This window comes from Python bivittatus, unplaced genomic scaffold (assembly GCF_059951505.1).
Source record: "Python bivittatus isolate LINGU-HERP-01145 unplaced genomic scaffold, Pbiv_v1 ctg000700_np1212, whole genome shotgun sequence".
Lineage (NCBI taxonomy): Eukaryota > Metazoa > Chordata > Lepidosauria > Squamata > Pythonidae > Python > Python bivittatus.
In genome coordinates this window covers 55,969,111-55,995,669 of record NW_028277098.1, presented here as the reverse complement: position 1 = coordinate 55,995,669, position 26,559 = coordinate 55,969,111, and the positions used below count along the sequence as shown (strand labels likewise).

General features: G+C 39.4%; 1 protein-coding gene across 1 annotated transcript in view; it reads left to right on the top strand.

Moving 5' to 3' along the window:
- Positions 1-9,275: 9,275 nt before the first annotated feature.
- PI16 (peptidase inhibitor 16) overlaps positions 9,276-26,559 on the top strand; it is a 30,261-nt gene continuing 12,977 nt past the window's right edge. Inside the window, exons 1-2 of the mRNA XM_007422986.3 lie at positions 9,276-9,687; positions 25,875-26,096. Of these exons, the coding sequence (XP_007423048.2) occupies positions 9,520-9,687; positions 25,875-26,096 (390 nt within the window). The 5' untranslated portion in view covers positions 9,276-9,519. The remainder of the gene's footprint in view (positions 9,688-25,874; positions 26,097-26,559) is intronic.

Below are 26,559 nucleotides of genomic sequence, written 5' to 3'. Positions count from 1 at the left end.
TTGTTTACCCCTTCCACACTTTTCTAGAGGGAAACAGTCTTTTAGTAACCAGAATACTATGAGCCATGTGTACATCAAATTCTAACTCATTTGTTTGGAAGCAATCTAATAATGATATTTAGGATATGCCCTCACTGAAAGAGATGCAAATGTTAACTTTCAGATTTTTCTAATGAGTAGGGTGTGTAGAACTACGCCTGTATCACATTTCATGCTTTTACATCATGTGTAGAAACACTGCAGTTTTGATACTTCAGTAAGGTCCGTTTTTATATATTTGTGTGAACAATTTTTACATGAAACAGTATTTACAAAAGAGTTCAAAGAATAGTTCATTTTTTAGGCAATCAAATGATTTCTGCATCTTTAGCATGTTAATCTCCTAAAACTACACATAAGGGTCTTGTGACACTGTTAAGATCTTGGGTGAAATTGCCATGCACATAGATGAGCCCATGTCTGCCTAGTGTGGTTCTTGGCACTCTTCTAAAATATCTGGCTTGAGTTGTCATTTTTGAGGATATTCTGAAATAGTTGCATTGCAGCTCTGAGCCAGTAGGACATTCATATGTTCCTAATCTTTTTATGCACAGGGATACAGGGCCTCATTGTAAGTCCGTCATCTTGGCTCTTAAACTGCATTGTGTCAAAACGTAAAGCACATGCAGCTGTTACGTAGCTATATCTTCTGCAGATGTAACAAGGTGTATTATAGTCAGATCACATATTCTGGGTGAAAGCACTTAAATGCATAAAGAATTTGTATCTCATTATTATTATCTTAAGATTTGTTAAGACCCCATCAGGATAAATTTGCCAGTCTGTGGGTGGGAAGTTGTCATTCTGTAATCGGGAACTACAAATGTTAGTTCCAAAATGAAAACTATGGATGGCGTCCCAGAATGAAACAACTGCTTTCCCAACCACTTTTCATTACTAGCATATTAGTTCACGACAGTACATGCACAAAGTTAATTTAATCCAGGTGCATATAAACACACCAAACACAACAGTAAAATCAAGATAATTCAGGATACTGCAGTCTCAATGGGAAACTGGTGAAATGAAGATGCTACTGGGGAATTTGTTGCAGGTATATGATAGAAGTATTCCTATGATCGGTAACCTGGAGGATTGTGGTCCAGGTTATTAGAAGGCTTCTCATTGGTTTCCCCCATGTAGAGTATAAAATGCAGTGATACAGATGGATTCACAGTACACATTTGGTGTCTTCATTAGTTTCTTTTGGTTTGGCTTAGTAAGTTAGGTAAACCCAGCCACTGACAGTTTTGTAAATCATAGTTTATGGATTAGTGTGGGGGGTATATCTAACCAATTATGCTGTTAATAAACAATAGATGAATCTAGCCAGTGGTTGCAACACGAATGGAAATGTCCTGCACTCTACTTGAAAGGAAATGGAAATCTCAATTCACAGTACTGTTACATGCCTTCGTTGTATTTAAATATGAGATTTGTAAAACAAAATCTATTTGTAATAAATCAGGGCAAAATTTAAAGGGAATTGGAGTGTTTACATTGCTCCCATGTTGAAACTTATATATGGATCTGGGAGAATTGCAAAACAAGCATTAGTGAAGCAAAGAAAAATTCAGGATGCTTACAACATAGTGGGACATGCATATGGGACTTTCCTTTTGTTTGTTTAGATGTTTTAATGGACATGGGATGTGTGCACAAAAACGCTGCTAAGACCTGGCTGGTCCAGAAAGCCTTTGGGAACTGATATTATGCTGGATCCCCTCCCTGCCATAAGTGATTATTGCTGCTAGGAATGTCTATCTTGAAGTGCCGGTAGTTATTTTCTTATTTATCTATGTTCTTTTATTTATATCCTGCATTTAAAGAATATTTTCCAGCTCACAAAGGTAAACAGTAAACAGTTCAAAGGCACAATGAAAACAGCATTTTAATGACACATCAGAAAATAAACAAGAGCCAACAAAAGGTATTGTTATAAAATGTATATTTCTCAAATACTTTCAGGTCCTAAAACTGTGTTGGAAAGTGAGAAAAAGTAGAGGTCATGACAGAACCCCCTTGAAGGGAATTTTACAACTATAGAGCCAGTGAGAATTATCTGGATCCTTTTCAGTTCGGATTCAGGTCTGGAATTGGGATGGAAGCCACATTGGTCACTTTTGTGGATAACCTCTGGTGGGCTCAGGATAGAAGGAGCGCAGTTCCCCTGGTGCTAAGTGGAGATCTTGGTTGCCTTCAAGACCATCTACCATTGTATAGTTCTGGGCTAGGGAGTTCTCTTCTACTCGAGTTCTGGGCTAGTTAGGGCTGGATTGAGCTGTATTGCAATGGGTCTCCTTCCTGCATGGCCAGTTTCAATCATTTGGAGGGGGAAGGAAGATCAAGCTGTTGGGTGCTCCATCATGGAATACTGCATTGGTCCTTTCCCTTATCCTCTGTAACATCTATCTGAAGGCGGTGGAGGCGATATCATCAATATACTGATGAAACCCCATTATTCGTTGTCACCCTCAGCTGGGCAGGAGATGAAATTGACATCTCGTCTTTGTTCCTTCTTACTGTCTGTGGATTGGAGCAGCATATAAACCTGGATAAATGAGTAAGTAAACAAAATAAGACTGCCTCCCAAAGACTAGCAATTTGAACTTGGCTTAATAATAAAATCATAAAGCAATTCAAGGAATAAACAAAATAATAGTTCAAGGAAAAAACGAAACAGAATACAAGGAGCATCAGTGTTTCAAATCCCAGACTATAACCAAGTTGAGGTAGAATAACTAGGAGACCAGGCCAGATATTGCCTGTTGAAATAGGATGCAGACATGTTGAAGTTAGGGTATGCTGCAAATTCAGCACACGTCTAGATTGGACAGGAACTATGGAAACCCTCTGTCTTCCTTTCCTATGGCCACTGCCTGATCTTTTGCCCTTTTAGCATCCAGGCTGCTGATATCCTTCCCTTGATACTAGGCATTGATAAGTTCTGGTCTTTGCTTGCTTCAGGCTTTTTCTGAGGGCAATTCTGCAGGGCAGACCAAGTTGCTGGTCTCCCATGTTGCCCCTGGCTCTTCCTGAAATCAGTTTTTACAATTCCAGTCCAGATTGCAGGTGGGCTGGGTTGGTGCTCAGTCCTCCAGACTGGGGGGTGCCACTGCAGGATCTGGCCATTCCCCTGGTTCTTGCTCTTCCATTCATGCAGGGAAGACAAGCCTCACTGCCTGTCCCCTAGGTGGGTGGGTCACCCAGTGTCTGTCTTTTCCTTTTGGGGATTGTACCCTCTTCACTAGTCCCCCTTCCTTTTCTTTCCTTTCCCAGATGTGTGCACATATGGATGCCTTCACACTCCTTTCCCACATTCTCTTCTTTGATGCTAATGTGGACCATTTCTTTTTTCCTTTTACTGTCCCATTGTTGCGCTGATGCTACAAGGATCAACGCAAAGGGAACAGATTGTTCCTTCGTTCCTACTTCTGCTGTAGAAATTTTGTATCAAGAAAAGAACTGATGGTTGAGCTTCGTAGATGCAAAGTAGAATTCACTGGAACTGTGTAGCTTCCTTCCAATGTGCCTATGTTGCAACATAAAAATGTAGAAAGGAAAAAAGTGGCAAGGGAAGCTTTGCAGTACTGTTGGCAAGGGGTGGGAAAGCAAGAGGAATTTGCTTCAATCCATCTGGGCAGAAATGGTGCCCACTGGGAGATGTAAGGGTTGAATGGAGCAAGATGCTTCTAGAGGGGATAGGAAAACTTGTGGCAAAGAAAGTTTATTGACTTAACTGGCCATTGTTGGATCAGCTGCAAGATTTAAAAAAAGCAGCTGCTGACCAGTGGAGAGCATAGCAGCCCATCAACCCAGGACAAAATGGCTGCAGAGGACAGTGACTGGCCATGGGAGAGAAGGGATGTGCTAGGGATTGTAGCCAGCTGGATCTTCCGCTTGGAAGGCTTAGGATGGAAAACAGCAATTTTGAAGTGGAGCAGGGGGTATCCCTTTCCAATAGGCTGGGAGTCAGTGGAGGATGACAGCCATTCTAGCACTCAGCAAGTGGTGGGTGGCCCATTGGGGGAATGGAGCAAGCAGAAAGGGCAGATCTGTCTTTAGTCAGGATGGATAATCCAGGGCAGCCATCAGATACCTGAGTATTGCAATGTGTCTGGTCTGGTTTGGGGGGTAGCATAGTTGGGGTTGGAGAACTGAGACAGGGGTCACATCACAGTCCCCAGCTCAGTTGCCTCCCGGTGTCGTATGACCCTGGCTGTATCCTTATTTGCAGTTCTGCAGACTCTGTGTCTCCTCAGCCATTTATCTGTGTTCTGACTTTTATGCTCACTAGAACTTAATACAAACATAAGCAAGGCCAGAAAGAGAAAAAGAACAACAATCCAGTCTCTCATTACAACATGCAGCTTAATGTTTCAGAGTTCAGCAAACCTCATAAAGCAATTCAAAATTATAGCAAAAACACTATATTGGCAAATATAGGGAAAATTCAGAAATTCCTAACAGTACACACATTCAAAAATCTTAACTATCTGGCTGTTTGAATTGTATGCTTTGGGGGAGGGGAGTGAACTATAAAGGGAACTGTAGTTTGTAGAGCTGGAATCTACTCCATTGTCCCCATGTATGGCACTGCTAACATGATTTATTATGTTATAATATTAATTGTGCAGTGCCAAAATGTACTTTCGCTAGTCTGTAACCTGGCATGCAGTTACTCATGGATGAGGAAGGCATAAAACAACTTTTCAAGAAGTCACTTCTGCTCTGATTGGTGTCAATTGTTCTATTGTTCTCTTCATCCCTCTGTAATATTTCTTCCCCATTTGTCCTGGAATGCCTATTCACCTGCTTGTTAATCTCCTTGGCCTTTTTCATTCACGTAATTGTGGCCGGATAAAGTGCTGCAAGCAAGAATTTAAGTGGCTGTTTCTGAATCTCCAATTGTTTTCTACTATTAATGAATTTTCAGGATCTTCCCTGAGCTATTTTCATTTTGTAGAATGAAGCCAGTTTGGTGTAGTGGTTAAGGCACCCGGCTAGAATCCAGGAGACCACAAATTCTAGTCCCACCTTGGGCACGAAGCCAACTGGGTGACCTTGGGCCAGTGTCCTCTCTCTCGGCCCTAGGAAGCGGGCAATGCCAAACCACTTCTGAAATCTTGCCAAGAAAACTGCAGGGTCTAGTCCAGGCAGTCCCCAGGAGTCAACAATGATTCGAAGGCGCACACACACACACACACACACACACAAATAATTGTTTGTATTATTGGCCAATAAACTCAATGGAATGCATCAAGGGTGTTTCTACAGTGGCTCTCAAACTACTCTCTTAAGATCGCTTTTGATGTACTGAGTTTTTAAACTGTCTGGAGCAGTGTGTCGCAACCTTGGCACCATGGCAACTTAAGAGGTATGGACTTCAACTCCCAGAACTGGCTGGGGAATTCTGGGAATTGACATCTACACATCTTAAAGTTGCTAAGGTTGAGAAACACTGGTCTGGAGTAGAAGTAGAAATTGAATTTGAGTCTACTGCAGCAAAAAGGCTTATTTCAATGTAATGAAACCTAAGTTTCATATATTATACTACGTCATAATGCATTTACTTAATCTTGGCTTGATGTATGAACTCAGTCATTGTGGTTTGCAAATCATGGATTATTGCTTAGTGTTATGCATGAACCAAACTACCACAGTTTGTTCAACAGTGTCCAATGAATCTATCCAGTATGGTGGATGCATGTTCCAAACTGCTAGGTGGGTATGGCACTACAGTGCTCCTTTAAGCATCTAATAAATTGATCTCACACTGAAAGGCCTGACTGGATGGAATTCAGTTTTTGTTTTTCATGCAATCCCACTTAAACAAGCCAAAACTGGTTATTATTATCTCTTAATAATTCTATTGAGGGTCATTAGGAAAGGACATCTATTTAGCCCCTGGTTTCTGAGTTGCTGGCTGGATCAACATCAGAAGACATCAGAGATGGAGTACTGTCCTTAATTTGGCAAAGCACAAGCAGTTTCCCCCAAAGGCTGGCTTTCATTTAGCTCTTACATTTTCTGAGCTTGGGCATCAGAGTTGAGAAGAAAAAAACAAAAGGAAGAAAGGAAGTGACCTGCCTGTGAGATCCCAAAGATCTCTCTCCAGTCATCCTCTCTGCAATGAACACGTGCTGAAACCCAAAAAGGTAAAGCATCTCTGTGTGTTGTTATTGCCTTCCCTTATTTTCCCTAGATTTTCATTTTCCCAATCCTTTTTTCCTAGTCCTTCTTCCATCACGAGATTTGGCTTCAGGACTGCATGGTTAGGTGCTACCTTTTGTGTTTCCGGATTGATACAGGATTCATAAGTTCTGTATTTCTGGACTTGGGCAGGAAGATTCAAAGTTCCTTCCTATTTTCCTGGGCTGGGCTGGAGGAAGAAGTCCTGGGTAGAAAGACTAAGACCCCCACTGCCCAAACACTAGGGAGTATCAGGAGGGTGAGCCTATTACAATTACATTTTACTAGGGAACTTTTAGAAAGAGGAGTCTGCTGGGGTGGTTTTAAATTATCCCTCCACCCTACTTTGTAACAATGCACCTCAGAGATGGCAGCATCTGGCCAACCTGGCTAGTACTTGGATAGGAGATCCAAGATCCAAGTATAGGCTAGATTGGGAAATTTAAACTATCCAGAAGAGGACAGTGGCAAATCACTTTACTGCTGCTAAGGAAACTATGTGAAGTTGGAGCTCAACTTGAAAGGGATTTACCTTTACTTGTGTATAATCTTCAAGAAATCTGGGACTTTCTCTGAGCTGTTCTCACATTCATGGCAGCTGATTTGTTGGGGAATGATTAGAACTCCTTAATGTATACAATCTCTGTGCAATTCAAGGTATGTCAAAAAAGTATTAGCTGTAGGAGTAAATACTGCATGGACAAACTGTTTTGCTTGGTGAAGAACTCCCTGTTAACTTTTATTTCCGCTGTCAGAAATTGCATAGTGTGATGGGACTCACAATTAGTTTTGTGGGATCATGCATCTGCCTTTTTGACCATAGTGGCCACTATGATTGGCTAGATTACTATGTTCAATTTATATGTTTTCAGTCTTACTGATGAACCAGATTTTAGATACTACAATGACTATTTCCCGATTTCCTGATTTATCCAGTTAGCTGGTTCTAGCATAGATTCCAATTTCTTCAGTCTTCTGCCTACAATATTAATGAATCAGGTGAGTTATGATGGAGAAGAAAACTAAGGGAAGCTTATTTTCAGTCAAACACAAATAAATATTATGAGGATTTGACTTTCCCCTGGACTGTATGCGCCTTAAAAATAAACCTATTAAAATAATGCTACTTTATCTTTTAGACTGCACTGAAACTGAAAGGATTTTCTAATGGAATTATCCTGAATACGGTTAGTTAATGACCTTATTTTTGAATAAAAACTTGGAGCTTATTTATCAATCCTAATAGTGTACAAATTTCAACAGAAGATAATTATATAATTCTATTATGTATAATAGAATTATACATCTGCTAGCTTATTTGTTTATGTGTGTAAGAGGTCTATAAAAACAAATTAACTAGGTATTGTACAAGCAAGTTATGAATAACCTAAATCACACTCATTTTAATGGTTTTATTTTACATGTAAATAAATCATGATCCAGCCCATTAGTATTCATTGGATTTCACAAGTAATTGTTACTGTATATTATGGGAAGTTGACAGTCTTGGCATTGTTTGAACTCTCTTCATGGATTTACAACCAAAGTCCCCATTGATTTCAATCATGTAAAGAGCATAGCTGAGCCTGGATCTAGCCAATTATTTGGCAGATAGTATTTATGCAGAATGCAAATAGACATGATAGTTAGACAGTACTGGTTATGATAACCTAATTCCAAGATCAGGGCTACTTCCACTGTAATTATTTTATTTATTTGTCCTTAGCTATAATGATCCACTGAAGCAGGAAAAACCAACCAACCAACCTTTATTTAAAAGCACACATGCTATGGTTCTTGTAAATAATGCTAGGCAGTAGGATTCATACTTTATACAGCACTGAAAAACCAGAAATGGTGTCGATATACTTTCCTTTGCAGTCCTCAGAATTAAAAAAGAAAGAAAGAAATCCATAAGCCAGCTAGCCATGAACGAATGAAGGAGGCACCATTGCTGCCTTGAGAAGAGTTGGAGGGAAAACATGGAAAGTATAGCTTTGAAAGCAATTAAGCAAAGCTATTAAACCAGTGTTACTCAACCTTATCAACTTTAAGATGTGTGGACTTCAACTCCCAGAATTCCCCAGCCAGCCATGCAGGCTGGGGAATTCTGGGAGTTGAAGTCCACACATCTTAAAGTTGATAAGGTTGAGAAATACTGTATTAAAGTAACTGAGTCACTGTACTCAACACCAGTAGTTTCATATATCTCACAAGAACCTATGGCACATAGTTCTCAACTATGCAACATTCAAAACTATAATGTATGTTTTCACAGGTATATGTTCAGTTGCAATAAACATTTTTGAATTTTACTTTGGAGAAATCTAATAAGTGATATGTGGAACTATATTTGGACTCATGTGAGTTGCAACATGTAACAAGTGTATTTCTATTAGATGAAAAAAAAATCAACTGGAAATATTGATAACTATATATTAGCCATGTCTACTCAAACTCAGGAAGGATCAGCAGAAGTATGGTCTCTTGTTGAATTATTGCAGCCCATCTACCTTTTTGTTCTCTGTTTCCAGAAGATGTCAGAATAATATACAGTACCCATCTTTCTTCAGTCCAACAAGGATCACTGTTGTGAATGCAAAACTCTCACCAATATTTTTCCAGCATAGTACATGTGTGGCAAGCTGCTACCTATTTGTAATTTGCATCCCATAATACCCACATGCCTCAAAAGGATTGTTCAGGCTTATCTGTTAGCCTTGCCACATTTTCTGAGCCTGAGATCAGTAGGATCATCAATGGTCTGAAAGGACCACAGGGCTGAATCAGTTTAGCAATGGCTTTGATCCCGATTTTTTTTTTTTTTAAGAAGTCAGTATTGCGATTGCGTCACTACATGAAATTCCTGTGTCCAGAGAGATTTTCCCAATGAGTGAAGATATTCTGGTGGGCAGTTTAGTGTTAAATTGTTTGGAAAAGAATGTGGGGAGAGTGTGGTTATATGCGCACTCGCTCCAGGGAGCTAAATGTTAGGGTTAGTGACGTGTGAAGAAAGGTTACAGCAGCAGGGACCCCCAAACAAGCTGCTCTTACCAATTGGATCAAACAGCTATGGGTTTTCTGACTGTCCCTGAAGGACCATCCTTCTTCTTCCATCAGTGACCCTGTGTGAGATGGGTGTGTTCCTTCTACGACTCTGAAAGGCATTTCTAGTAAAAAGATAAATATCCTCCTTGCAATTCTTGGGCTTTGGGTGTTCCTTACTCTGGGAAAGGATTTAAAGCTGTCTGCCAGACTCGTGGGCTGTTACAACAAGACAGTGCCACAATGCTGAGCTCAGGCCTGCGGATTCCCCTCCTCTCCCTCCTCCTCCTGTTGCTCTCAGCGATGGAGCTGAGCTGGTCCTTTACAAATGAGGAAAAGCAGAAGATTGTGGACCAACACAACCAGTATCGTTCCATGGTTTCTCCTTCAGCTGCAGACATGCTGAAAATGGTAAGTTGGTGGTGGTGGGCTTTGCTGGAGGGAGGGAACTCAGAGGTTTCTATCTCTTATCTTACCATGAATATATAGCAGCTTTTCTTGGGTGTTATAAAAATGAACTTTTTAATAAAAAATCCCCCTTTTTTGGTGCTCCTCTGTTCACTTGGTAAAGAAAAGAAAGGTGAGAAATTTGAACTCAGTGGCCAGTTAAATGACCTTTGTAGACATGCCTAGTGTATTCTGGTGTACTTTACAGGTTAATTGCTTTTTAAAACAACTGTGACCTATCTGTGTGCAAAGGGTGTGTGGGGTGGGGGTGGGGGTTCCATATAGTTTTTCTGTTCATAAGCCAATGTTCTCCTTTTGGAATCTACAGAAAACTAACTAATCTTTCTTCTGGAACTATTAAATAGAATGATCCTCTGCTTCTTATCAAATTCCTGCTATGAATTAGAGCAATGATAAGGTATTTTGTGTGAATCTAAGGTAAGGAAGCCAGTGTGGGCCACAGCTACAGGGGTTCTGTACCAAGTTATGATACTAGGGCTGTAAAAACTTGGGCAGGTTTTCATTTTCTTTATGAAGATACCATAGCTATTGGATTAAAATTCTATCCAGAATATCATCTGGGCTTTTACAGGTGGTGGTGGTGGTGGTGTATGAATGTATTTTTTTTCCTTCTGGAAGATATGGTTTCAGCACATGTAACTCATTAGTTGCAGGGAATACAAAGCAGATTTCTTATATCCCAGCTGTGCTACTGTTCTAGGAAACACAATAATCAAACAGAAATTTGGTATTGCTGATTACATTATTTTCTCTCCTCCATGTCTCTCAGTGCAACTTCATTACTGTTAAGGTCCTGTTTGTAACAAGTAGGATAATACCTGCAATGTCATTGATGACAAGGTGAATAACATATTGGCCCATTTCCCACTACACTTGCACGTTTTTTCATTTTTTGTATTTTTATAAATGTCCCCCATTTACTGTTCAGACTGATTTCTCCCTTTCCCACTTTTTTTTTGGTTGGGGAGGGTACAAGATGCAGATTCAGACTTTTAAAGTCATAGTGAAGCAAAAAAGAATCTCAGGATCTGATTTGCTTGCTGCCTTCCTGTTGTAAAGGCTGGAGCATCTCCTAGATACTAGAGGTGTTTGTAAATGAAGGCATACTGTTCTGTTGAGACTTCAAGTAACCACTGATTGAAAACCAGCAGTCCATTTTGAGACTAAGACCATGTTGCCCTGTCACCAGAATGGGATGGCAATTGTTTCTGTAGGGCAGTAATGGATGATGTCACCCTCTATTAATCCCTCACTCACCCTGAAAGCAACTTCAGGAGACATTTTCCTGATCCACTTCCAAAGTACACTTTTCCATGTTATGTCACCTTGAGTTCCTGCCCATTTTTGGTTCGTATGCTTCAATTAATTCAAGTTAACTCCAGCAGTTCATTGGCTTCTGTGATAAGGCAGAAATACCCCTTCAACTGAATCAGTGCTTACCATACTCTTTAAAAACTGTTAGAGCTGCATTTTATCTTGAATTCTATAATAACACAATGACGATAACATTTTCCTTATTTAAAAAAGGTTGCTGGTTTGGAACCCAGCAGAACATTTTTTTTTTTTTTAATTACACCTCAGGTAGAAGGATACACTCTCAGGTCCCAAGGAGTCCATACTTATTTGGATTATGTGGAAGCTGAGGTGAAACCCTCCTACTTTGAGTAACCAAAAAAAAAAAAAAACCACAGATGAAATGATACACTACTATACTTTTCTCTATGATGTAAAAAAAAGCACAGGGAAAAGTAGCAAACTCAGGGAAATGAAAATATTAATTTTAAAAAATTCTGCTTTGTTTCAAATGATCAGCCTTTTATTTGCAAGGCAAGAATTATAGCCGTTGTGCTATTATAGCATTTATAATAAAGGAAGCTCTAAAAGATATTAAAAAGCAATAGGCCAGTATGAGATTTTAAAAAGGTGTTATGCCTGCATGCATGTGCACTTTGATGCTTTAACTTTGTGTGTATAAGTGTGTGTATTTTTAACATTTTTTTGTATATATATGTGCACTTTTTGCACACATATGTAAAAGTGTATATGTCCAGGAAGACCCACCCACAGAAAGGAAGGTGACTGGTCATTGCTTTACTGGAACCGAAAGACAGGACAGCACAGCAGCAGGGAAACTGTCTGAAGGGAGAATGTGGTAGCCTGCATTTTGAACTGAATATCTTGCAAGTTGTTAAAATGTCTCAGTCTGAATCCGATTTTCTTAAGCCTTTCTAGAATTAAGGTGGCATGAGCACAGGACGGAAGCAGTTAAGCAGTAAGTGCAGACATGCCCTAAATCCATCCTTTTTAAGCTGTATTGATGGAGAGCTGCATCAACAGAGAGCTTTGAGCAGGTATGAGTGAGGTAAGAAAAACATGGAGGGGGAGGCTTGGTAGAGGAGAAATCAATCCTTGGCCAGAAAATTAATTCAAGTAGAAATGATTTGTGGAGAGGATTTGAGTAAGACATTAAGTTGGAGTAAATTGAAAGGGCAATGATTGGTGTCTGCTAATGGCTGTGGCTCAACCGCTCCTCTGCCTTGCAGGCTCTGTGGTTTTCAGCAGGTCAGTTCCCAGGAGTCAAAGTGTATCTGCAGTGGAGTCCCGAGATCAGGTGTCCCGAGTACTGACTCTTGTGGATGACAAGAGTAGAAATGTAGAAGAGAGTGGAAGATTACAGGGCAGTGGCAGATTTTGGGGGGCTGTCTTCTCATTGCTGTTATTAATCACGAAAGGAGAAAAATATACCCATTTCCTTTCATCCAAGGGGGCATAATCTTTTGGTGATTGAAGGCTACATGTAACTTTCTTTTGTGTGTGTGTGTGTGTGTGTGGTGGGGGGAGGTAGCAGTGAGTGGGTGAATCACATCACAAACATAGGCGGTGCTGGATTTTTCCTTCTTTTTTCTAGTCGGGAGGGAAAAGTAGGGACTTTTCTTTGATTTTTCTAAAAAAATATATCTGTGAGTTATTATAAAAGGAATACGTTTCTCAGGATAATATAAACACCATATGAAGGCAAGGACAGAGAACAGTGGAACAGAATAAATAAAAACCAGGAGCCACAATAGTAAGGGCAGTTAATGCGACATAAAATTCCAATAATTAAGTGGTAAGAACACCCCCCCCCAGTTCTAAAAAACCTCAAAAATGTGTTGAGACTATTTTTAAATGTGTGAAGCCTATTTTAGGTCTTATACTACACCATTGAAATTCAGAGTAGTCAGATTTGCATGGGCCATAAAAAAAGGGTGTGAAGACCCAAGCTGCATATTATCATCATAGGATAACATCTTCCCTGACTAGCCCAGGTAGCAATCTGATAGCCACGTTTTGTGAAAACGAGAAAAGCTGCTACCCTGGATCAATCCTTTCCTCTTATTAGAACTAAATATAGTAAGTGTGGCTGACAAGGACATTTGCACACACCTAAAAGGGGGTGGAGCTTCGATCATATGGTCCTGCCAGCCATCTTGACTTTGTTGACCCCAGTGGCTGGCAGTTACCTTTTGTTTCCTTTCTGCCCTAAAGCACGAGAAAGACCTATAACGGTGCTCCTTTTTGCTGAGGGGTTTTGTGAATGTGAGGTGTGCTGCGGGTGTATTGCATTCAGTTCAACCGTGCTTGCCACCCAGATGGGGACAGTTGCTAGAATTCTGAATGAAGCCGTGTCAGTTCAGGTAATCAAGTAACACTGTGCTTAAATAACACTCCTAGTACCAGCCTTTATGCAAGGTGGCCCCATTTTCACAGTAATGACTTTGCTTTCCTCAAATGCAGCACTAGAAGTTCTTGGGGTGGCACTTTTTGCTAACGCTGCTTCCCTCAGTCCCAGATGTGCTTGTCAGATGGTTACCTTGTCAGTCTGTATCGGAGGTATTTATTTTTCTGGATTCCATGGTCAGCTCCTCTTCCTGTAATGAATTCCTGCTCCAAAGCCACGCTTTTTATTTTGTTTGGGTCAGTAAGTGCTAGTTGTCATGGAAATGCTCACATACATTGAGCTGTGCTTGCCAAACCACATTTAATGGAATGAGAAATGCAGCTGTGAATGCCCTACATCTGGGTGTGCATTACAGAAAGGGGATAATGCACCCAGCCTGGATCTGCATCAGCATCTGGATGATCACATCTCCATCCTATGAGTTTAAAACAGTTTCACCTGCAATCGTCAATACTCCAGCCTCAAATATTGCACATTTCATGCTGGAATTGGAGCAAGATTATCCAGTAGCTGATTAATCTGTTTAATAGGAAAACATCATTATTTATCTAGTTGGCTGGAACAGAGCATGGAATATATGACTACTCAAATGAAGCCCTCACCTTTTTTTACATCATGCATGCACAAGGCTCATAAAAAAGGGAGGCTTTGATTACATGGTTGCAGCTGCTATCTTGACTGTTTTGACCGCACCCCACCCCTGTTCTAAAAGTGTACGTGCTGCATGGGTGAAGAAGAAACAAAACGAGACGCTGATGGGAACCCAAAAGGGTCTTGGATAAGGATCTTCACCAACCATCCATTACTGCTTTCAGAACTTTGGGAAGTGGCAGTGGCTACAATACGTGGGCTAACTCTCGTGCAATGGTACTATAAAATGCCATTTCTAAAACAAATCAATCAATCAGAACATTTCAGAACAGTGTCACACTACTTTTCTGCACCTTCGGTCCTTCAGCCATGTTTTCATTCATTTAACCACTGTTTGCATGTATATTTAAAACATTAAATGACACATGTTTAAAACTGTGAGGATGGCTTTATTGAATTTGGAAATCTTTGGGATAGTTCATTTACTTTCTGATTTCTTCTGTAATTATTCTGTCTGAATGATAATAGATTTTGCTTGGACCCTCATTTGTATAAAGCTGGTTCAGCTGATTATGTCTTTTATTGGGACCCAAAACTGCAAATGTTGTTTCTGCAAGGATGGATTTTTCTGAGAAATCCCTGTTATAGTACCTCCTTCTCATAATTAAATCTATCAGTTGAATCTTACATCTTCCTCCTCACTAAGATTCTGGTGCAATTAGTTGTTGGTGCCATTTGACTGTAAGCAGAAGACAATTCCTTGATCAGAGCTTTGTTTAAGGTGTCAGTTGAGCGTATTATCTCTGCTTATTTAGGAGGAAGACATTGATTCGGGGGAATGCCTTTCTGTTGTCATGGAACATCAGCAATCACACACTTATTTAATGTATTTGATAGGTGTGAAATATGAAGATATCTTTATCTGAGTATATATGGTATAGACAACTTTGCCTTAATGACTGTGAATGTCTTAAGAAAGAAAAGGGATGCACCTAGGATTCTCAGCAAGATGAAGGGGAGTGGCTTGCACCCTGAAGGCGCTCCCATAGGTTAATAACCTTTATTTACCATCAGTGCCTTGGAAGATATTTATTTATGTACCTTGTTTTATTGTATTTTAATCTGTATTTATTGTGGCTTTATTGTAAACCGCCCAGAGTCACTCTGAATGAGACGGGCAGTGACTAAATTTGAAATATACATACATGCATACATACGGGACTTTGGACAATTCCACATGAAGACCTAAGCTGCTTGTCTCAGCTATATCTGAAGTCAGCATTAAAAACTCCAGTCTGGGTTGCACTGGATTGGTAAGTTGGCAACTGGGCAGGGTTGATGCTCAGTCTGCATTACGGCCCCTGCTGTTCATGATTGGTTGTTCCCATTTCTTGCCTTTCTCATCCATGCAGGGAAGGCAAGTCTTATGTGCTGGACCCTCTGTGGATGGTTTAGCAATGCCTACCTTTTCCTTTTCAGTATTATTCCCTCCTTACTAGTCCCATTTTTTCCTTTGCTTTCCCAGATGTTTGCACACCCCCTTCCCACGTTCTCTCCACTGACAGTAACACAGAGCCTTTCTTTCTCTAGTTGTTCTACCATCATGCCACTGATGTTACATTGATCAAAGCAAAGAGAACAGGTTATTCTTTCATTCCTACATTCTACTGTAGGTCCATAGAAACCGTAGCAAAGAAGAACTGATGGTTCAGCTTGCCTACATTGGAACTTAAATATTTAGAAAAAAAGGGAAGGGAAGCTTTGTAGTACTGTAGGTAAGAGTTGGGAAAGCAGGGGGAGCACGCTTCTCACAGCCTGAGCAGAAACATGGGGCAATGAATGTTCATTGACTTTAACAGGCGGTTGTTAGATCAAACACAAGATAATTTTTTTTTTTAAAAAGGCAACAGTCAACCATCAGACAGCCTGACAGCCTAGGGAAAAAATGGCTGTACAGATCAGCGACCAACCACTGGAGGGAAGAGGAAGGGGCATGCCAGGTACTGTAGCCAGTTGGAGCTGGGGCTTAGGGTAGAAAACAGCTGAGTTTCAAAACACGGGTGGGGGTGCATTTTCAATTAGGTGGGAGTGAGTGGAAAATGACATAATCCATTCCTGTTCTCAAGGAGTAGTGGGTGGCCCATACTGGGGATGGGGCAAGCAGAAAGTATGGATCTGCCCAAAGTCTCCTGACAGCCTCCCTCCCTAGACTGAATATTTGAATGATTGCATATTTTGAAGCCTACCCAAATGCTGCCCTGCCCTTTCTGGATCCTTGTAGAGGATCCTTCTGCAATAGATAGATAGATAGATAGATAGATAGATAGATAGATAGATAGATAGATAGATAGATAGATAGTCTGGAGGATGAACTGCAGGAATGCAAGACAGTGCAGTGCAGTCTGCATGTGAAGGAGACTGAGGTGGGATGTGAGATGAGTGTGCAAGTGCTGCTTTTTAAAGTCCTGCTTTGTAAATATGAATTTCAGAACTCTTAGGCAGCTCCTGATCACATTTCTTAAACTAAGACCAATCTATTCATGTAGCAGCAGAAGTGGAAGAGATTGAAGGAAACAGTATAGACCAGATCACTCAAAAGTATATGTGGAGTTAACCACACTTTTTCCAGGCTTCTCTGCAAACCTGGTTCCCTAAAAACAGAAAATGCCCATGATAAATGAATGAATGCCCTAGCTCTCGGGGGGGGGGCATATTCCAGTTCCCCCACTCCTGTGTCCAATAAAAATCTTGCTAGGTCTGCACTAGCCAACCCGCTCCTTCTGGGTTCTCTTATCTTTCCTGCCCCATTCATCAGTGTCCTGGTTGGTCTTCTCTCCTACCTCCCAAATGTCAGGTCCCAGCTGGATGCTCATCTTCCCTACAAGATGAACAGCCTTTCAACTCAGAAACCGACAGACCAAGCCTCAGTACCATCAGAGACAGCACAGATGCTGCCCCTCCAGTAGAGGATTCTGACCTGGAACTGGAAGCTAAGCTTCCAGCCCATGTGAATGGCAGTGACAGTGTGGGGAGAACCAGAAGACCATCAGGCAAAGGAGTGACCACTTTCAGGGAAGGCACTTGGTGGGAACTGCTTTGCAAGTCTGACCTCACAAATTAGGGTTGTTTAGCTTCAACTGAACCCATGTGGGGAACAAAGAGCCTTAGGCGTTTAAGGGATCCCCAGAAGGGAGATATTCTGCTGGAAGTATTTCCATGGTAGCCTATAGCTGTGAGTTATGTGTATTCCTCACTCTTGAACTGGTTTTAACAACTGTGACTGACTGCGGTACTTGAGTATTACACTTGGACTGAACATTTAGCATTTCAGATTGACTCAGGCACAGTCTGACCCTTTGCAACTTGGATGAAAAGTGAACACCTGATTTCTAGCTTTACCAGCACGTACCGCCCTCAGTGAATTTCTTAGTTTATGACTGACCCGTTTATTTTCTTCTGAAGTCCAGTTTACCAGGTCTTGACAAAAAGTTTAATCTTCCCCTTTTTTTACATTTTTAAATAGGCTAGCATGTTGTTTGATCACAAGTTTTGCTGTACAGTGTGTGTGCCCAAGTAAGCATTACAAAAATAAGAGAAAAAAGATGGCTGGTGTGGGTCTTCCGGGCTGTGTGGCCGTGTTCTTGAAGTTGTGTTTCCTAACGTTTCGCCAGCACCTGTGACCGGCATCTTCAGAGTGCAGGAGCACAGACAGGAGCAGTTCTCTCTGTGCCCAGGGTGATGTGACCCTTCTGTGGATATTTATAGAGACCTGAGGGGGGAGAAAGGGGGGATTGGGGGTGTGTGTGTGGGGGGTTGAGTTACTGAGTGGCTGCTTGTTTTGGTGTCAGCATCTGTGTATCTTCCTGGGGATTAGGCAGGGTTTTTTCTTCTATTGAATTGTTAATGAGGGGCTGCTGGGGGTGATTAGCAAGTTCATTGTGTGAACTGTTCACATGTCCTGGTGGTTGAGCTGAGTTCCTTGACCTTTTGCAGGCTGTATTTTTCAGGATTGGTAGCCAGGTTTTGTTGATTTTTAGACTCTCCTCTTTTTTATTGAAACTGTGCTGGTGTTTGTGAATCTCAATGGCTTCCCGGTATAGCCTGGTATAGTGGCTGTTGGTGTTGTCCAGTATCTCTTTGTTTTCAAATAGGATTTTGTGTCCAGTGTGCCTGAGAGCATGTTCAGCTACTGCAGATTTTTCACCCTGGGCACAGAGAGAACTGCTCCTGTCTGTGCTCCTGCACTCTGAAGATGCCGGTCACAGGTGCTGGCGAAACGTTAGGAAACAAAACTTCAAGAACACGGCCACACAGCCCGGAAGACCCACACCAGCCATTGTATGCCGGCTGTGAAAGCCTTCGACAATACAGAAAAAAGATGGATCAGCTCCATATGTGGCTACCCACGATAAATGTTAATGTGCCTGTTTCCTGCTGCTCCTGCTTCCTCAGATGGCTGTGAACTGAGCAGACTGTAGGAATAGTCTGCATCAGGGGGTGGGGCCAAAAATGTCAAAATGGCAGCAGTTACGCCATGATTAAAACCCTTGCACTCTTCCATATGTGTTGCATGTGTGATGCATGTAAGAAAGGGACAGGGCTTTAATTATGTGGCTGTAGTTGCCATTTTGGGCTTTTTTGACACCCTCTCCCATGGATACCTTAGCCTATATGAAGGAGCAAACTAACCTTGAACTGTTCATCCACTGCTGCATCAATTCTTTATTTGTGGCAGAAAAAGATATATGTGCACGGAGACATGTGTACACATGTGTGTGTGTGTTTGTATGTAGTTTGTGCAAGCATAAATATTTAAAAGTAGCATTCTTTGAGAGCAATCTGAAGTGCTCAGGATTCTGTCATCTTGTTCTGATTGTATATTATGGTTTCTTTCTATGGAAGTTTTAACAATGGAGAATTATAAAAATCCCTTCTTCTCCAGGAATTTGCATCTTCAAATACCTGTAATAAAACCTGGGATAGAAATGCCGGTTACTTCAAACACAAAGTCCTGAAGAAATGGCCTCACCTGCTACTGGTTCCATCCTGAAATGATTGAAATTCTAAATGTTGTTCAATAATCTGAGGCATTTTTATAAATGCTTATTTTAATGAGCCATTTTCCTTCCTTATTAAAGCTACAATAAGATTTAGGACCACCAATTTTATACTAGAGTAAGTGTGGGAAGCTTTTCTCTCTCTCTTAAGCATCCACCCCAAAGTCAACTTTTTGACTCAACAAATGTGAGTCAAAATCCCTCCTTGTATCTCCTCATGCCATGCCTTTCTTCCTCCCTCCCCTGCCCAGCACCCAGTGAGTAAGCATATATCTTTGTTCCTTTGCCACTATAAAAACAGGATAATCAGAAATAAGAAAAGTTTTCTACATCCATGTTGCCCAAGTTGGGTCTCTGCAAGTTTTCTTACTTAGAATACCTCTTGTCCCTGACCATTGGCAGGGTTGATGGGAGCTGTGGAGGGAACCATACTGGAGAAAACTGTTCTAGAACAGCGGAGACAACCTTTTAGTGGTGGGGGTGGATAGGACTGCAGTGTTCAGATGTCTGTAGTCCTGGAACTGGTCGACTTTCAGCCTTTGAATTGACTGTATATTGATGGAAAGGAAAGAGCAGGCAATACAGTTCTGGGTGGTCTGTGTTCAACTCAATTAAAAAGAGAGTTGCAGTATTTTGTGTAAAGATGTAACTCATCTTGCACTGCATAGAAATAGATGTGTTTCATCATTATCCTTTCCTTTCCTTTCCTTTCCTTTCCTTTCCTTTCCTTTCCTTTCCTTTCCTTTCCTTTCCTTTCCTTTCCTTTCCTTTCCTTTCCTTTCCTTTCCTTTCGTTAGACTTTTCAGTATCTTGTTGCCATTTAGTGGCCATTTGGATTTTTACAGCTCAAATATGCTAGCCCTATGTTTAGGCAAGAGGGAAATTGTGAAAATGGCAGGTCAGCAGTAAGCTTCTTTAGAGATAGATGATTCTCTGAAGTATAGAATCCATTGCCTTTGGTTATTCTTCTTTAGATTTTTTTCCCCTTTACAAAATCAGATAAGCATCAGATATTCTGAAATTACTGTATGCATTGAGATACAAAATTCCTTGATGGCAAAGAAAAATCTGTAGTTCATAAAAACAGGTGAGATTCCACCATTCAACATATATCAGTCTGTGGAACTGACAGTGTGAATCCTGCCCAACATATATAACTGTGACAAAGTTCTACAGAATGATATGGCTTGTACCAAAAGACACATTCATCACAGGGATGCAAATCCTATGTTAAATATCAAGTGTAGACCAGTGTTGCATTGCATACTTGGAAGAGTAAAGCAAATTTCATTCCCCTCTTGACTAAATTGATGACAGCATTCTGCATTGCAAATGAGTCCTTTCAGGAAGTCTTCTTAGCACTTCTGCAACTGAATCTATGCCTTTGCTCGACTATTTTGCAACAGAGCTTAGAGACACTTGGAACTGTATAACAGAATATGGTCCAAAACTCAGTACTAACTTGAGTTGTGCACCATAGTATTCCCTAGTCATTCTCCATACATAAAAGTTCTTCCTGCTTGACAACTGCTTCTAAAGTAGCCTAAGGAGCACAGCTGGATAAGAAGGGCCTGTCTATCACTACACTGGAGGGATTAGTTGACAAGCAGCTGTTGGACTCTATTAAGTAACAAGTATGCCAGATGTTTGCATTGGCTCTAGCCTAGCACAGCTGTTCAGCTAGGCATATTGCGGCAGGGAGAGTTTGCATGTTTACTATCCTTTCCTTTTCTCGGGAAAAGGAGATTCATACCAGCTACTGGCCTGAGAATCTTTCTCCACATGATGTCAAATGAGGTGGCAGCTTGTGAGTTTTTGGACTGAAGCCCTCTCTGATGGGTGAGCAAGCTTATTGCATTGAGAGAGCATTTTTATGAAAATTTTTATTAAAGGCACTGATTTGAGAATGATTTGGGACACAAGTAAAGCTTTTATTAGAGGTTATTTTATACAACCTAATACTGAAGTCAAAAAGAAGAGGCAAGAGAAAACACAGGCCATTTTGGATGAGATAAAAAGAAAAGAAGAACTAAAGGAATTTCCAGAGAAGATAAGTATCTCTCAACAAATTAAGCTTTTACAGCAACATGTTAACAGTAAGAAAAATGGAAATAAACATGAATGATATAAAGCAAAAAATTTTGAATTTGCAAATAAACCAGGGAAATGGTTGGCGTACAAACTAAGAAAAGAAAAAGAAAAGAAAATGATACTTAAACTTCAAGAGGGAGAGACTGTATTAATGGATAATGTGGCTATGCAAAAAGCATTCCATCAGTATTATTCTAATTTGTATAAAGGACATGACATACTTTGGAGAAAATAGATGAATATCTAAAAAAAAACAACAAAATTTACCAAGGATTACAAAGGAACAAAGATTGGGGCTATAACAATAAGGGAAGTTTCTGAAGCTATAAAAAAGATTAAACCAGGAAAAGTGCATGGATCAGATGGACTATCAGGTTTTTATTATAAATGTTTTGAGGATGAACTTTTACAATCTCTATAAAATGCAATAAATTTTATTTTACAGGGAGGAAAGATGCTAGAGACTTGGAAAGAGGCTAATATATACTAATATCTAAAGAAGAACAAGATTTGATGTTAACAAGAAACTATACAGGTAGTCCTCGCTTAATGACCATAATAGGGGCTAGAAAATTGGTAGTTAAGTGAGGCAGTTGTTAAGTGAGTCACCACGTGTCCAGACCTGATTTTACAACCATTTTTATGACGATTGTTAAGCAAATCACCATGGTCATTAGGTGAATCACTGTGGTCATTAAGTGAATCATATGGTCATTAAATGAATCCAGCTTCCTCAATGGACTTTTTTGCCAGAATTCGCTTAATGACTACATGATGTGCTTAACAACTGTCATAAAAAAGGTCACAAATTGCAATCCATGACTGCAGGGGGTGGTGCGACAGTTTGCAATGGTTGTAAATAACTTTTTCTGAGGCTGTTGAAACTTTGAACTGTTGTTAAACAAACGGTCATTAAGTGAGGACTACCTGTAGACTGATATCGTTATTGAATAATCACTATAAGTTGTTCACAATGATTTTAGCAGAGAGACTGAAAATAATTTTGCCAGAATTTATTCATGAAGACCAATGTGAGTTCTTACCTAAAAGACAGTTAAAGGACAATGTTAGAACTGTGCTGGATGTTTTAGAATATTTGGAACAACATAATGAAAAACAAGCTGCATTGATTTTCTTAGATACAGAGAAGGCTTTTGACAATTTGAACTGGACTTTCCTATTTAAAGTTTTGGAAGATATGAATTTTGGAGAGAATTTTTTAAAATGAGTAAAATTGATTTATACTTCACAGAAAGCACAAATTATTGTCAATGGAGATCTAACAAAACCATGTGAGATACAAAAAGGAACAAGACATAGCTGCCCACTGTCCTCTCTTCTGTTTATTTTGCTTCTTGAAATATTGAATGGAGACATAAGACAAGATGAGAGGATTGTGGGAGTAAAAATTAAGAGCTTTTGCAGATGACTTAGTGCTGGGTTTGGAAGATCCTTTAAAGGGAATTGAAATACTAATTGGTAAATTAAAAGAATTTGGTGCATTAGCAGGCTTTAAGATCAATAAACAGAAGATGAAGATGTTAATAAAAATATGAAAATACAAGGTCAAACAGAATTCAAGAATAAAACAGGTTTTAAGATTGAAAAGAATGCAAAATACTTGGGTATTACTATGACAAATATGAATTGTATGTTATTTCAAAATTAATAACATTTCCATATGTTAAGACATGGAATTAAGTTTTAAAAAGATACGTTAAGTTGGGAGAAAATACAATTGAGAATTTCTGTGATTAAGATTACTATTTTACCTAGAATGTTATTTTTGTTTCAGACAATACTTGTTTTGACAACTGATGCTCCATTTAAACAATGGCAGAAGGGTATATCTAAATTTGTGTGACAGGGAGAAAAACCCATGAGTTAAATATAAGGTGTTGCAAGATGTTAAAAGAAAGAGGAGGACTGGGCTTACCTGATTTGAAATTGTATTTTGCAGCTTGTTGCTTAGTTTGGATGAAAGAGTGGGTGTTGCTGAGAAATAGAAGGCTTTTGGAGTTAGAAGGACATGACTTGAAATTTGGGTGGCATGGATATTCATGGTACAACAAAGCGAAGGTTAATGTAGATTTCAAAAATAATTTTGTTAGACATGCCATATTGAGAATATGAAATAGATACAAACCCAGGTTGTGCCCAAAAACACTTTTGTGGCTCTCAGCACAAGAAGCATTCTATAGATGAGAAATGATAACTAAACACAAATGACTAACTTACGAGATATTCGAATTTTGTCAAGAGGAATGCAAAATAAAATCAAGAGAAGATCTAGTGGCAGAAGGACATACTTGTCACAGCGCAGGTAGCTAGATTCTGTGCAGCAGCAATAAAGATTCATCGGAATTTGATGAATATCTTATTGTAAATAGTTTTATATAACCAACATACTTCAGTTTTAGATATTATCATTTTATCATCACCTTTATTATACTTAACGATCAATAATTGTAGGATATCATAATTTAAGGAGTAATAATTACACTACAGTATAGGCCACTTGACTTCATGTATAAATGACATTTAGGTGGCCAAATTATAATTACGATATAGATTTTATTTGTGATTATTATATCTAAGATTTTTAATTAAACATGTTATGTGCATTTTGTACTGGTCTATGACTGTAATAAACTGATTGATTGAGGACATACTTGTCAATGGTTCTGTTATGTACAATTATTAGAAAGATTTAAAGTAGACAAAAGAACTTTTGGTTTTGAACAGTGTACGACTGAGTTTGAACTAGATCTGTGTACCACTGATGAACATGTTATTGCTAAAATGTACAGACTTTCATTGAAATTTGAAACAGAAGAAGAAGTAAAAGAATGTATGATAAAGTGGACCAAAAATGTTGGTTACAATATACAAATGGAACAGTGGGAGAATATGTGGATGAAAGGATTTAAATTTACACTATGTTATAAACTTAAAGGGAATTTCTATAAAATAAAGTATCGTTGGTATATGTCACTGGAGAAATTATTTAGAATGTATAGAGGTACTTCAAATTTATCTTGGAAATGTGAACAACACGAAGGGACATTTTATCATGCTTGGTGGATGTGTAAAAAAGCCAGAGTTTTGGATTCAAATGCATACACTAATTCAGAAGATTTTAAAGATTAATAATTTACAATTGAAACCAGAGGTTTTTCTTTTGGGACTGATGGACAAACATTTGGAAAAAAGTTATGGAACTTTGTTTTTATATGCGATAACCACAGCAAGATTATTATATGCACAAAGGTGGAAAGAAGAATGGATGGTGAAGATGATGGAACTTGCTGAGTGGCCAAACTTGACTTTTTTAATCAGAGAAAAAACATTATCTATGTTTATTGCTGACTGGAAGCCCATTATAGACTTTTTGCATGCAACAGAAAAAAATGAACATATGATTTATGGCTTTGATGATTAGAAAAAAAAATAGATTATAGAAAACATGAGAGTCACGTTGGAACCATAGAGTAAGAGGTAATTTATACTTACAACTGCTGTAAAGAAAAGAGGAAGCTACTTTATATTTTCTTTCACTTTCTCTGCACTTTTGTCTTTGTCTTTGTCTTTGTCTTTCTTTTCTTTATTCCATATTAGTTTATGTTCGTTTTTATATTTCTTTTCATTTTTTAAAATAAAATCATATGAAAAGAGAGAGAGAGAGAGAGAGAATTTTTAAATGCACCACGGCCCTATTGCATAAAACCCTTTCTGGATGTAATGGCCTAGTTCACCACAAGAGTTAGCCTCAATCCCTCTCCCCTCCCCTCTCTTTGGGGGAATGTGTGCTACCTTACTCCATATGAAGAAGATGCCATGGAGACTTTAAAAATATTCCCAGCTATAGTTCAGAATGATTAGTTCAGAATGTTACCACCTCATTCAGCAAGTTTTCAATCAACCCACTTGATAGATTTGGCACTGTGTAAGTTTGCATTATGTACCATGTGATATAAAGGAAAGATACTGAAATATTTTGAAAATGTTCTATGGCTGCTTTATAAATATATTGAATATAAAAATATTTTGATGTTGACACTGCCTGTGTTAGATAACATGATGCAGAAACAAACATGCTTATCAAGTAAGGAAAATCAAAACCCACTGAATCTCAGGATTCTAGCTCTTGTTGCACATATTTCTGTATGGTATTTATGTCTGAAAACTCATCTTCTCTTCCCATCCTCTCAGCTTCCTTATTTCAGCAATAAAATGGAGAAGGAAGCAATTATGTGGTAATTTAATAATCTTGCATTCTGATTTGCAGACATACTTACCTTTGGCTGGAATCTGTAAATGTCGCTAGAGGAATTCAGGAACCAGCATTCATTGTGTTCAATAGCCAGAAATTATTAAGGTTGAATAAGTAGCTTTAGCTTTCCAAGAGTCTCTGAGCAACCTGGAATGTGGGGTATATGAACTAATTTGGATGGATAATATTCTACATACAAAGTGCAAATGATTTCCAGCTGAAACTGGAAACAACTATTTAGATTCTTGACCCCATTTTTCTTCTCCCTCATGCTGGCATCAAGCCTGCCTATCGCTACGAAGCCTGACCTTTTTGGGGGGATGAGTATTCATTATTGTACTTTGCCCATCTGTGGGATGATGATGTTGATGGCGTTTTGGAATTATTGTGATTTCAGCGCTGGGATTCAGAACTGGAAGCCTTTGCCAAAGACTATTCAACAAAATGCATTTGGGAACATAATAAAGAACGTGGCCTCCGAGGCGAGAATCTTTTTGCCATGAGTGGAAGAGAATTGGATTTGGAGAGAGCGATGGACGAGTGGTATAACGAGTACCAGTTTTATAATATCAGCACGTTGACATGTAAAGAGGGGGAAATGTGTGGTCATTACACCCAGGTATCTAATTATATCTTGATAGATGCTTAGAATCAATGCCTAGGAAATAGTGTATCATTGTGCTACCTACTGAAAGGAAGAGACCCCACAGTGATAGAGAGCTTATAAGGGATAGAAAGGTAGAAGGTATTCTATGGAGTGCAGAATAGACAGTGATTACAAGTGTGTGGATTTCTTTGAACGTCTTAGCTTCTGGCTTCAGTTTTAATTCCCAGCCAAGATTGTGTAGATAACTTGTTCCCTTAGTCTTGTAAGAGGCATCTTAAGCCACTCATCAGTTACTGACTTTTCTTTTTCATTTTCATTTTAAAAGAGCTTGGGTGCACACAGTGCTGATTAGATTAGTACATATCGTCACTTTTAACAAAACAAGAAACTGTCTTCCATTAACTGCAAGTTGGATCCAACTCTAACTCTAGACTCCAACTCTAATTAAACCAACGGGACACGCATTCATGAATAA